Source organism: Genypterus blacodes, unplaced genomic scaffold (assembly GCF_046128005.1).
Source record: "Genypterus blacodes isolate CSIRO-AG114 ecotype Tasmania unplaced genomic scaffold, CSIRO-AGI_Gbla_v1 ptg000117l_1, whole genome shotgun sequence".
NCBI lineage: Eukaryota > Metazoa > Chordata > Actinopteri > Ophidiiformes > Ophidiidae > Genypterus > Genypterus blacodes.
Window position 1 is genome coordinate 235,912 of NW_027466920.1, and position 13,353 is coordinate 249,264.

Below are 13,353 nucleotides of genomic sequence, written 5' to 3' on the forward strand. Positions count from 1 at the left end.
CATCAACAATCGAATAGATCCAGCGTTTGGCCTGGTGCCTTGCTCAAGGGCAGCGGCGAGGAGCGTTAACCTAACGCGCGTTTTGGCGGCGAGGCGGTGAATGACGTAAGATCAGTACAAGGTCCAGCCTGTTTATTTAGCTTATGCCTCATCAAAGAAGTAAAGCAGGGGAGGAGTAATAAGATAAGATTCCTTAAGAGCTTCATCAGTAAAAGCTTTAACACTTGACTATTACGTCACCCCGATGGATTAAATGTTGTATTTTAATGAATCTAATCCATCAAAGCAGCCGTTAAAGCTCGGAAATGGTGACGTTACTGTTCAAACGCTTCACTGTCTGTTGTTTACTCACATCAGTAGTATGTGTAGTAACTGCAGGGAAGGTCAAAGGTCAGGTCAGTTCACGGCTGGAACTCAGAATAGTTTGTGGGTCAAGTGTAAAAGCAGAGGTCTGGAACAATTGTGGCCTGAACACACTATTCAGTGTGTTGTGTTCTATCTCTGATTTAATACATGACAGAGGTGGAGTGAGCGTTACTGTCCACCAGGGGGCGCCTAGGTAACGCTTACTGCTCCTTTGCAAACCAAGAGGAGGAATTCGGTGAAATAAGAGCCAAAAGTGAGTTATTTCTCTAACATTTGGCGTTAAATAAATGTCTCCTGTACTTATTAATACATACACTGTTGTGATAAACTTAAATGCGTGGATACGTGTGGACATTCCAACGCTCCCCTGAACATTTAACTCCATTTAATGCCACAATAAAGAGAATAAACCTGCTCAAAAGGGGGTTAAATGTCCGTGTTGTTAAGGTGAGATGGATTTTTTTAGTGGGATTCGAGCCTTATTTTGAGCAGCGTAGATGGAGAGTTTGTGCCTTTCCAGCAGGGGGATACAGAGGATGGGAAGCGGTGATGTCAGACGTCATTAGCATATTTCTGACTATATCAGATGCCTGCGCAGAGACACACACACCACTGCTGCTGCGCCGCACTGACCAGAGAACCTTCTGCCACTGCTCCAGACTCTGGTAAGCATTATTCACCACATTATCCCGACGCTTTGAGGCTTTCGTTCCTCTTTTTTGTGGATTTAAACTGCGCGCATGATGTCATTGACTCGAATATGGGACTGGATCACATGTCCAAAGACAAAAAAAAGAGTAGATTTGAGTGTTTTTGGAGGGGGATTGTTTTATTATTACTATTTAGAGATATGAGAGTAGACTGGGTGTACACGGGCTGTGGATGGATGGATGGGTGGGTGGATGTTTTTGTGTGTGTGCGTGTGGTTCTGCTGCGTCTGTGAGACTCGACCACGCACTTCGGGCTGTTTCCTTTGTTGGAGCTGCGTGCGCCTCATTCCGTTATAACGCGATGCCCAGACGCGCCCCTGCAGCCTGGTCGAGCTGCGTATGAGCGCCGCTGCTGTGTTTACATGAACCGGAGACTCAATTAAGCACTTTAACTTTACATTTATTTCCATTTTTTCTCACCCGGTTGATGGTTGAGCACACCAACACCAATCAGGGGCGGTGGTTCCTCCCTCCAGACCGACGGGAGAACAAGGACGTAACATGCGAATGAGCTCATATGTGACGTTCAAAGTCCAGTTTCTACCTCCAGAAAGTGAGATTTTCGCCTCTTTTGATGAGATTTGAACGCAGCATATGTCAGTGTGAGCGCCTCTGTCCCATCACGGGGCTCTTTTGTTATGTAAATTCGCGGTTTTGAAAGCGTCGGACGGGCTTCATTGTCTATGCGGGGTTGTGTGCGCGTATAACGGGGATGGATTGGCGGAGGAATCCCGCCGGGCAGAGCTCCGCAGGCGGACAAAGGGAGGCGGGGAGCTGCGGCTGCTGAGATGTTAAGGCGACGCCCCTCGGTTTGTGAAAGTACATTAGATCCATTCGTCATCCCTCTACCAATCAGACTCAGCTAATCGACGGTTGCCATAGGGAGCAAATTAGCACCTGCGCTCCCTGCTCCTCTTCCTCCTTGAGGAGAGGAGTTGCTGGTTTATGACTGCCTGACCTGTTGCTCTTCTTCCACCTCAGACTCTCTGCAACCATGTCTGACAAACCCGACTTGGAGGAAGTGACCAAATTCGATAAGACTAAGCTGAAGAAGACGGAGACGCAGGAGAAAAACCCCCTGCCCTCAGCAGAAAGTAAGGGGACTAGTGTGAGTCTGTTTGCACTGTGCAGAAAATGGAGTCACTGACGAGTCTTGTTTTCTCTCCTCCACCCGCAGCCATTGAACAGGAGAAGAAGGAGAAGTCGTCGTGAAGACCCCCTCCCTCCCGTCATGCACTGTACACCCCCCCTTCCTCCTGCATTGCCTTGTTTCAGTCACTTCTTTTAGCTGTATAACTTTGTAACCGAAATCATGAAACGACAACAATAACCATGCTTCAGTCTGTGGACGGAAGACGCCGTCATAGCGACAGTCGGCTCCCCCCAGTCCCCTCGGCGACCACAGCCGCCCTCACGCCCTCTGTTGTGAAGACGGAGGCCGCGCTTCGATGGGAGATGCAGACGACGGTTCCCCCCTCTTCTTCAAAACCACCTTAACTAACGGCCGACGTGCAGCAGCAGAGCGTCGTTAAGGGACGGGGCGTGGCTCGCATCCCAGGAACCACAACCACCACCACCACCACCACCCTACTTCCTGTGTGGCTGCTTTCACGCCAAAGCCGATGCGTTGAGCTTATTTTTTTTGTCTTATATTTTTGGAAAAATGCACAACTTTCTTGTGTTTACGCTGGCCAAAAAATGTTATAGCCCCAAAAGTAGATACTGTCGTGTTTTCTTTTGTCTGTGCACCAGGATTGAAAATGTGTAACGGAATCCACCTAGAGATCCTCAATCGGACCTTGTTCACCAAATGAGGAAAAAGTTAAAAAAAGAATACTGGAAAATTGATCGACCATATTGATTGACTGAGCATTAATCTGAATTGTTTTGGAGTTTTTGTAAAGTCCCAGCAGTCACGTTACTCTGCCACAAACCATTATCACAAATGGTCAACCGTGAAATGTTGTAATAAAAAATTTGTTACTAAGACTTTGTACTGTCCAGTGCTTCTCTCGTCGTCCTCACCACACACAGTCACACACACGCACACTTTTGAACAGGAATGAGCTGGAGTAATTAACACACTTTCCACACCTCACACCGACAATCCAGCACCCTTATGTCAGGGCGACTTAGACGTGGCCCCGGTTTGCCTTGAGAGCACGTACATGCCAGGGACATGAATGTGGCGTTTGGGGTCGATGAAAGCTGGTCAGACCACTATTCCTGCAGCATTGTGTGTTGTGAATATGGCCGCCAGTACAAAGCTCAGTTTAAACCCTATAATTAGTGTACACAAGCTCCTCCCACTGGAACAAAAGTGCCTAGAAGAAGACGTCAGGTGAGCTCATTCAGGCATTTCAAAGAAGAAAAATGCATGTATTTAATGTGGTAAGAGGCAAAAGTCTCTTTAAAACTCCTATGGGAAAAAAAGGGAGGGGACAGAAGATCAATCACAGCAGCAAGGGCTTATGGGACGGCGTGCTCTGACCCAGACTGCAGGGTGTTGCCACAGCGGCAGATTTACTCTTCGCCAACTGCCTTCGTCTTAAATTAGCCGCTGCCTGCTCCGCCTTAATGGCATTAGGGCACCATCGCTGTCATTTCCTGTATAAATGTGGTGCGTATGTAATGATGCCTGAATCAAATGTGAGTCAGCAGGGGGCTTGGAAGAAGATGCGGCGGCAGCGGTGGAGAGTGAAGGGCGCCTGGGAAATTAAATTGTGTTCTAGAAAAATTCCGAGTCTGGTGGAACTCCTGGTCCATCCCTGTGAAGCCATTAAGGTGGAATGTTGGAGTGGTTCTGCCTGGCAGTGGGTAAACAAAACATTATCCTGATTACACCGATGTTTCTGCCTTAATTGACGTTGCGATTTGCGATCCTGGCCCGCAAATCGTCCATGTTAACATAAGTGGATTGGCTGGATTGGTTGTTGTCAATAAGACATTAATCTGTGAGGAAGAGGAAGAGGGTAGGTGTGGAGGTCAGTGTGCTACTGTGAGCTGAAGAAGGCCAACGCCCTCCTCACTCATCTCTCATGGGATTAACACCTCCTGTCTCTCTCTCTCTCTCTCTCTCTACCATCTCTCTCTCCCACTTTCTCCCTTTAAGAAAGTGATGAAGGCTTGAGGCAGCTGATTGGGCGGAGTCACATTTGGGGGAGGGTGGTCAGATGCATCAGCGCTGAGCCTGTCGGGTGTCCTCCTGCTGGGTATCCCATAGCAACAGCTGCTGCTGAGTCACTCCCTGGGATTGAGGCGGCGGCAGCAGTCTGATGTTTGATGGTGAACTCATCCTGCTGGGAAACACATTCTGCTCTTATCATCTGTATGTATTGATTAATGGAGGGCTTCATTGATTGATTAATGTGTGTGTCACTGCCACAGCCCCATTAGTGTGTCACAGGCTGCTGCACTGGGGGATTGTGGGTCAGTGATCTGTGATAATTGATGGAAACAGTTAATTAACTGAAGCTTTACAAAACAATTTAATTGGCTAGGAATTAATGAACATGAATGAATCCACAGACACAAACTGCAGCTCTGATTGGCCAGCCGGTATGATGTGTTGATGACTGGCCAATCAGAGTCACCAGTACTGAAGACAGAATAATGAAATAGAAATATGAATTGGCACATTTGATTGACGTTTACTTACAATTCAATCAATCATCGCATCTATTACTATTTTTAAATGAATTGATTATAATGAATCCCTGAGGTGAATCCAGGCTCCATGTTTTCCTTTTGTCTACCTTGTGTTTGTTTGGTAGTCGATGAAGGTGCCGGTCTCTTCTCCGCAGAGACGACCGGACGAGATAAGTATCTTATTTCTATTATGTCTATCAAACACCAGGCAGAGACAAACACTGGGTTTCCATGGCAACTGGGCACCCAGGGGCACCAGGGGGTGTAAGTAATTAAACGGGACATGCCTGCTGACGAATCACGCAGAGCCTAGCCACGGTAGCACCTGACTGCTATGTCTCACACACACAAACGCACGCACACACACACACACACATAGCCACTGTGCGTTTGGCTGTAGCTGCTGCAGCAGAACGTGCCCGTGCCATCGCTGCAGATTCTCTACATTTTTGCCGTCGTTGGTGTCCACTTGTGTGTGTCTCTGCGTCGTACATTTGCCGCGCCCTCGACATACAAATATGCATCAGTTGTTGCCACTTGTGCGCGTGTCGCTTCATCGGATACGCCAGAACGCCGCCGGTGCTTTCCCACCGACACATGGGCTCAGGGTCGGGGGGTCATGTTTGCATGAGCTCATAGGCAATGTAACCTCACACACATGTCAGCGTGCTCACCCCGGCTCGTCATATGGACCAGACCAAAGCTGCCTGGAATCTGTCACTCAAGCTTACATGTTATCTCCGGGGGTTCGCCTTTATTAATTTTGTGTTCGTGTGCAAACAATGCAGCATTATGCAGCTAAAAACATGAGTCTTTTGGTGAGATTTTAGTCTAACTAAATGACATCACCAATTACATCAGCCATTCTTTTGCACTGCCCCTCTGTTGTGATCCCGTTCCAAGGTTTCTTCCAGGGGTGTGTCCATGTTTCCTGTGTTTATGGGCCTAAACCCCCCCCAGTCTGTTATAGTGACTAAGCAGGATTCAGTTGTCCTCTTAATTTCGTACAACAAAGGTTTGTTGAGAGAAACAAAGGACATGAAGACAAAGTTTGGACGGCGTGAGTCAGATGGTCGGCTTCTTCTGGTCAGCCCCTTCAGTCTCATCCTCTTCCTGGAACCACTCAGACACTAAATGCATACATTAAGACCACGTGGGCCTCAGCATGACTCCGCTCATTTCACAAGTCAAGACCTTTTTTTACAACGCGTTCGCAGATAAGTGCTGTACTCTGCATCCGGGCCGGAGTGAGGCCATCAGGAACTGACTTTTTATAGAACGTCACTGAACAAAGAACTAAACCACAGCAGAAACACACACACACACACACACACACACACACACAACAGCAAACTTTCATGTCCTGAATCCTGTGTCCAAGTCTGTTAAACAGATTTGTGAGCCATCATTACATCATCGAGCTGTATTAATATGAAACCAGCAGCAGCTTTTAGGAGATCTATACATGCACGGGCGTGGCACACACACACACACACACACACACACACACACACACACACACACACACACACACACACACACCCTCTGCCTCTCTATAACTCTGTGGATGATGATTATGCCAGACGTGCTCTATTAGTCTGGACCCATGTGGGGCCCCGATCAATAGTGTCTAAATGGTGTCGGCCGTCCTGCGTTGCTTGTAAACACATCAGCCAAAGCGATGTTGGATGAATCGATGCTGCAGTGTGGAAAGATGAGCTCAGCACGTGTTTCACATCGATGCGTGAGTCGATGTCGTCCTGATCATGATGACAGAAACGATCGACCCACTCTTGCATGGGGTCTGGGGAACTGCATTAGAGCCCCGCCCACCATCAACCAGGGGATTCAAACACAGCTACATGTTACTTTGAAACCCCGATTCTATGTTGTTCTGACATGTTTTAATATAAATTGTAGAAAGTCACACCAATCAATCATCAATTAATCGTCAGCTTTTCCAACTTTGTGTTTAATATTTCTTGTATTTTCTTATTTTATAAAAATAAAATAAAATAAGATAAGTTAAGATAAAATAAAATAAAATAAGATAAATAACATAAAATAAATAAATAAATAAAATAAAATAAAATAAAATAAAATAAAATAAAATAAAATAAAATAAAATGAAAATACAAAACAAAACCGCCAAAACTATTTCTCAAGAAAATGTAAACGTGAAATTGTTGGAATTTCAGATATAATTAGAGGTTTGTCCAACTTGACATCCTGTATTCAGTTTTATTGTGTTTAAACAAAACATCACCTAACTCATTAAAGGCTGATGCAGTGTATCAGTCACACCTGCTGCCTGTTCGACTCCCACCACCATCAGGTGTGGGGCTGAGAGCTGTTAGAATGTTATGAGGCCGGACGATGTGTAGATTCATTGCTAAAGTAATAATGTGCTCTGGCCGTTTCAACAGGAGCTGCAACTGAAGCTTTTATGAGGCCCACAGGTTCAGAAACACAGCTGGTGAGTCACCATTGTTTTATATCGTGTAGTAGGATGTCGCAGATTTTATTCGACACATCGCTTTAAAAGTTTATAATTGTGTTCAGCTGCAATAAAAAAGGACAATAAGCTGTATATAATGGACAGCAGGTTGTGTGTTCTGTTCTGTATTATCTACATGTCTGTCATTATATATAAAGTGTCACTGCAGGGATATTGAACTGTTTTTGAGCTTAATCAGTGGAAATATCCAGTTGGTCTGCCTGTGAGGTGTAAACCTGTGTCCTCAGTGTGTGTGTGAGGCTGAAGCTGTTAGAGGGAAGAATGTTGATGGGGAGCGTTAATGAGAGTGACGCTCCCCGGAGAGATTGATTTTAATTACAGCCCCCTTGTTAATAACAAGCTCGCTTGTGTCGGCTGCTTAATTGGTTTGGAGACCGATTGTGCTGCAGGACAGAGAGCCGCTGCAGGAAAAACAACTTTCCACTTCAGCTCATGTGTGCCTGATGGAGTGTCTTTGTCTCTGCATTGACCTCCGACCTCTCTGACGCCTGGTGGCCTCCCGGAGATCAATGCAGATCTATTTTGATTGGATTATGCTGATTTATCGTTGGCTGACTCCAGTTGTGGGGGCGATTGTGTGCGTTTGATAAAGTTGCACGTATCCTGGCGTAGACGTTCAGATTCGGGGCGTTTCCTTTAGGCTGATTAGACAAGAACTCCCTCTCCATGGAAACGTCTAGAGTCTCATGATTTCTCAACTCTCTCTCTCTCTCTCTCTCCGTGTCCTGGAGGAATAGTTATTATTACAAACATGAATTACAGCGGTTGTGAAGATGACTAATCTCGTTTGTCGTCTTTGTTTTGAGGCCCTGAGGTTGTCGGCGAGCTGCAGCTGAAACTCCCCCGCCTTTGCCTCTTATCTCCTTCTTCCTCTTCAGGGCATCAATAGAGCCACATCATATGGAATACGCAACATGAGAGCCGCTCAAAGGCCTCATTGTGCAACACCTCAGCTGAGTCATGCGCTGAGCACTGAAACGTACACGGAGACCTCGGACGACTCTGAGTGTTTTTAAGAGGAGGAATTAAGCGTGTGAGGAGTTAAATGTGCACCGCCGCCACCCATCCATTACACACCATGTACACACATTTGTTTGACGTTGTGTTTATTCTTTGGTTTCCTGATGGCGAGGTCGGTGCAGCGGCGATAAGGCCTGGCTGGCACGGCCGTGAGTCACACTGGATCCAAGGTCGGCCCGGTGAAACTCTGAGTCTGTGATTAAGTGCAACCATCAGCATGCAGAGGATTGAACAGAGGAGACTGATACTGTATACACACACACACACTCGCTCTCCTGTATTCACACCAGCATTTTAAAGCAGGCATTGGCAGGTTTCCCTCTCATTAGCGGGAACATTTCGCCTCATATAATGATGTCATTCATCTCGCCTTCTTTCTTTAAAACTTAAATTGGACGTCCATAAATGCATGTTAACTCCATCGCCTACACTGGGAACGCATTCTCTGCTTCATAAACAACACGTACACACACACACACACGCTCCCTCAGCCGCACTACAAAGCCCCGGCACAGTTGGTGGTGCCGTACCAAACACATTTTCCCCTCATTATCGCAGAGTGAGGCGATCCGAGCGAGGATTCCATAACAGCTTTGAGAGGTGAGAGTCGGTGAAGGGAGAAGTCGGAAAATGCTCAATGCTGCCTTCACTCTCGGCAGCTTGAACCATTCACATGCATCACCCGTCGTGACGTGTTTGCTAAACAACAGCAGTGTCGGATTCCTCGATCGCTCAGGTCCATCAGCGGCTCGCTTCGGTCAAGGACGCAAACACAGACACGAGCACAATACTTACGTTTACCAGTTTCAGGCATCTGGGGAATGCTGGGGAACTTGTTGTTTTGTCTAAAGAAAGCAGAACACACACACACAGTTTGGCGAAACACAAAGTTGTGCAGAGAAAAAGGAATGTAAGCCTAAAAGTCAAAGATGTTTTCCAGAAATGTTCCCGTTTCCAAGCTGCGGCCTCACGTTTGATTACTATGGACACGAGTCTGGTTCTGTAACTGAGGTCATTTGTTTGGGAAGACGTGGAGGGAATCCTTAACAAATACAATAAATGGCTTGGGTGGATGCTCTTTATCTGAGCCTGACCTCTGACCTCTGTGGCGATGTCAGCCGCTCAGTTTCGCAACAGATTCTTGATCTTCACAGGAGTTTGCAAAATTCATCTGGAGTCAATTTTCTGTTTTGCAGCAACCAAGCGAAAAATCTAAATCTGGATCATGATTTGTGAGATCTGGTCTGTGTCCAGTTTGAGGTCACTAAAGGTCAAAGGCCGGACCCAAGCTTCTTCTGCTTCATTTCTCCCACTGATTGTAGCTCCCAGCACCCAGGGGGAATTTGGTTCCACTTGAAGGCCGAATCCCAGCCAAGGCTTCTGCTTCCTTGGCTTCCTGAATGTCCCAGCATGCCCTTCCACCGCTGTGCGTCTCTTACTTGAATATGACCTTCTGTCCTTTCTCTCCCCTCAGAAAGGGGAAGTCACTGCCTCACTTCCTCTCACGCTCTAGCAGTAGTAACCTTGCGGCTTTAAGTATCAAAGAATTGGTTTGGATAGTGATAGTAACTTCAGTGACAGAGTTCATACTTGGAGTTTAAAGATGCAGTAAAAGTATAGTAGTGGCAGTATAGTATAGTAGTGAGGATAAGATTAGATTCAGAGTTCAGAGCGTTCAGATGACCTGATATGAAGGAGGAAGTAGCTCAACAAGCTTTATGGTTCTGATGGTAAATATTAATGTGGAGCAGAGAAGCAACCGGTACTCGGATAGCACAGTGACTGATAACTTAACACTGCAGCACTAAGCACTAACTAACAGTCCTTATATGAGGTGTGACCACCTTTCTTTACATTTCTGTCACATATACGCCCACCGTGTGTGACTCTGCTCTATACTCTGTCTCCATGGCAACAGACATGCAGTCTCACCGCAGATGCGTGGACAAAATATTGTGCAGCCTGACGACGTTCTCTTGAACAGCGTGCGTGTGTGTGTGTGTGTGTGTGCGTGTGTGTGTGTGTGTGTGTGTGTGTGTGTGTGGTTTAAGTTTAATTCAGTTTTGTGGTCGCATATTAATGTTTCAACCGGGAAATTCAAAGTAAATGTCCAAATGTGTCCAATCTAGGTCAGCTGGTTGATCATTTATCATATCAGTGAGCCGTTGGCTCTACAGTCCTGGATACAATTAGCAGTGTTTATTGTACTGATAACACCAGAAAGTCCCAGACTGTGACTCATTCATGGCGTGTCCGTGTGTTTCTGTGTGTGCCTGTGTGTGTGGTGTGTGTGTGTGTGTGTGCATGCCAATCTAGGTCAATAGCCAATCAATGTAGATAGTGAGATCTGATTAACCTTTTAGTTCTAATCTCAGTTCCAAAAGTCCAGTGAGTGATCATTGCCAATCCTGTTGATGTCGTCAGATCAAAACTGTGCGTGGGTGTGTGTGTTTGTGTGTGTTTGTCCCTGAGTAACCTGCATTATCGTGGTGTCTTCTTCTGTTTCTATTTGTGGCAGAGTTTAGTTTTGGGTAAATACCTCAGCTCCCAAGGCCTCTAAGCCAAAGCTCAGTGGAGTTGTGCTGTTGTTGCTGTATCAGGAAGTAAAGGAACCCAGTGCTCTTCCTGTTTTCGGGGGAGATTCTTTGGCTAGATTGTGGTGTTCTGTTCTCCTTTCTGCTAAGTTTCCTCCATCGAAGTATCAAAGGTGAAGCCGCTTTCCTCTGAGGTCGAGTTTAATGAATTATGGTCGCGTGTGGGCCGAAAGTTTGTCGATGTTTTCCACGATAACAAGCCGAGGAGACGAAATACAAACCGTGAAAACATTAAGAACCAATCAGAGACGAGGGCACTGGCGAGGGTCTAGTAGGGGCTTACAAAGACGCACAAACACCTGCACTGCTTTGTTTGTGTGTGTGTGTGTGTGTGTGTGTGTGTGTGTGTGTGTGTGTGTGTGAGTGTGTGCTGTAAATCAGCGACCAGGACTTCCTGCAAGGGTCTAATTCCACTTGCATAAGAGACTGCAACGGTTGCCGTGGTGAAGAGAATCCCAGATGCCAGAGAGGAACAGCCGCTCCCTGTGTCTTTTTGTCCGTTGAGGCCCCCCCCCCCCTCACATAAAGGCTTTGGTCAGACGTGTGCCTGCATTCCCCTGTCCCCCTCTCCGCCACAGCGCCACTCAAACTGGACCCGGGCCCAGTCGAGAGCCGACTCGCCCTCTTTGTCCGCAGATCTGGCACATGACCTGAGCTGCGGGCAAAGCTCCAAAAGCCACCCACCGCCACATTGTTCCCTGTGCCCCCTTTTTTGCCCCTCAAAAAAACTCCCCTGTTGCCCATGTGTGGGCCCGACGCCAGGGTCACCACGGCGATGAGTGGGCAGTAACGGCTCCATCACGCTTTGGCAGGATTCATCATGTTTACAGAGCAGAAATCTAATCGGATCGCTCGGGCAGAAACGAGGTGCGGTGACGTGCGGTGATGAAAGGAGTGTGTGCAGTAAAAGACCGCCGCCTGTGAAACTCCTCTGATCTGAATGTAAACGTTCAGGTCGGCTTAAGGTAAACGGAGGCGCGCGTCCCGTTCCGTTGTTGCGCAACGGGTTAGCATTCCGATGTACTTCGGATCACTCTGGAAGTAGGCGGGAATAATTGAGGTGGGAGGAGGCGGGAATGTCGGCCATGTGAGGTCGACTCTGGGCCCGAGCCCCCCCGAGCCCCCCCGACCCCCCCCGACCAGTCAATCTATGATGGAAGACAGAAAATAGCCTTTAATATTCGTCTTATTAAAGCATACAAACAGCCGCATGCTAACCAAGCACTCAACGGACGGAATCCCAAACCGAATCGTCCTCCTGTTTTCGTTTGATTAAGAGGCTTGTTATGAACATTTTTCGGCCTCCGTGCTCCTACGGGGCGGAATTTGAGACAAAATAGCGAAGGATTAACATGAGAAACAGAGGGAGGGAGGGAGCGAGAGAGGGGTGGGGTGCGGAGGGAAGAGGGACGGCTCAATCCCCAAGAATCCTCCTCTCCTCTCGTCTCCTCCTCCCTCCACCCCTCCCCCAGCTTCTCCCTCACAGAGGTCAGTGCAGGGTTACGTCCCAGAATCAAGCCCACCCTCGCTTTCCATAACAAATCTCCCAGAAAGTGCTCTGGCAGCTACAGAAGTGGGCTCGCAGCCCAAAAAATAAACAAAAAAAACCCCAACACAACCCATGGCTGCTCTTCATGCAGCTCCAGAATGTGGAACGTGTGTGTGAAGAGCAGCGATGCCTGCCTCCCTGTTTGGTTCCTCTCCCTCCTGCAGGAACTTTCTGCAAATGGGCACAATTTTTGTTTTTCAAAAGACAAATTCCTTCATGATATGTAGCAGGAGCAGACTGTGGCAAAAAAAAAAAACATCAAAAAACATGAAACTTTTAATCTGAGACCTTCTGCACGTGACAACATTCAGGTTAGTCTGAAGTGGGCGTGGCCTATATGAACAGATGCGGACAGAGTCGATGACTTACAGCTCAAAAGTTCCCATGTTTTAAAACTTCAACATAGAAAGCGATCCTGACCCGTATCAACCCGGACTCATTCGATCCAAATGGGATTAGAACTCAGACAGACGGACGCCGCTAATGTTTAATCTGCGTTATAAACCAGACGAAGGCCGGTGTTTATGTCTGGTGTCCACTTATTGGCAGTCTGAGGCAGGAACGATCGTCACCGCTCAGGTAAGTGGGTGTAAGTATGACAGCCTGACCAAACAAACCGGCTTCTGAGTGTGACGGCGCTCAGTAAAGAGGCCGTCATTAATCCAGAATGTACACAGCGCCAGAGCTCCCAGTTACAACAATGAACTGGTGTGTTTACATCCTGACAGTAATGACAGTGAAGCACGGCGGAGCTAAAACCAGAGCAGAACTTTTCTACAGTCTCTTGACATTCCACGGAGCCAAAGGTGGACACGGGACCGGAGAGCATCAGGTCGAAACTGGAGCACGGCGACAAAGGCGTCTCTATCAGCCGCTCAGCATCTGACACAGGGGACAATAGGCGAATGTGACGCGCTGGCAGCCGCACGCATTCTTTGCGTCCAACGA

The 13,353-nt window shown here is 47.4% G+C and overlaps 1 protein-coding gene across 1 annotated transcript; it reads left to right on the forward strand.

The window, feature by feature from the left end:
• The first annotated feature begins 910 nt into the window (after positions 1-910).
• On the forward strand, positions 911-3,065 carry LOC143009789 (thymosin beta-12-like). The gene is made up of 3 exons (XM_076161862.1): positions 911-1,031; positions 2,058-2,170; positions 2,254-3,065. The coding sequence occupies exons 2-3, from the start codon at positions 2,071-2,073 to the stop codon at positions 2,286-2,288; spliced, it is 135 nt and encodes a 44-aa protein (XP_076017977.1). The 5' UTR covers positions 911-1,031; positions 2,058-2,070; the 3' UTR covers positions 2,289-3,065.
• The last annotated feature ends 10,288 nt before the right edge of the window (positions 3,066-13,353 follow it).

Bases quoted from the DNA above. Each gene is read 5' to 3' on its own strand.
- LOC143009789 (XM_076161862.1), top strand. From the start codon at position 2,071: ATGTCTGACAAACCCGACTTGGAGGAAGTGACCAAATTCGATAAGACT. The intron at 2,171-2,253 runs GTAAGGGGACTA...CTCCACCCGCAG, and splicing joins CCCCCTGCCCTCAGCAGAAA to CCATTGAACAGGAGAAGAAG.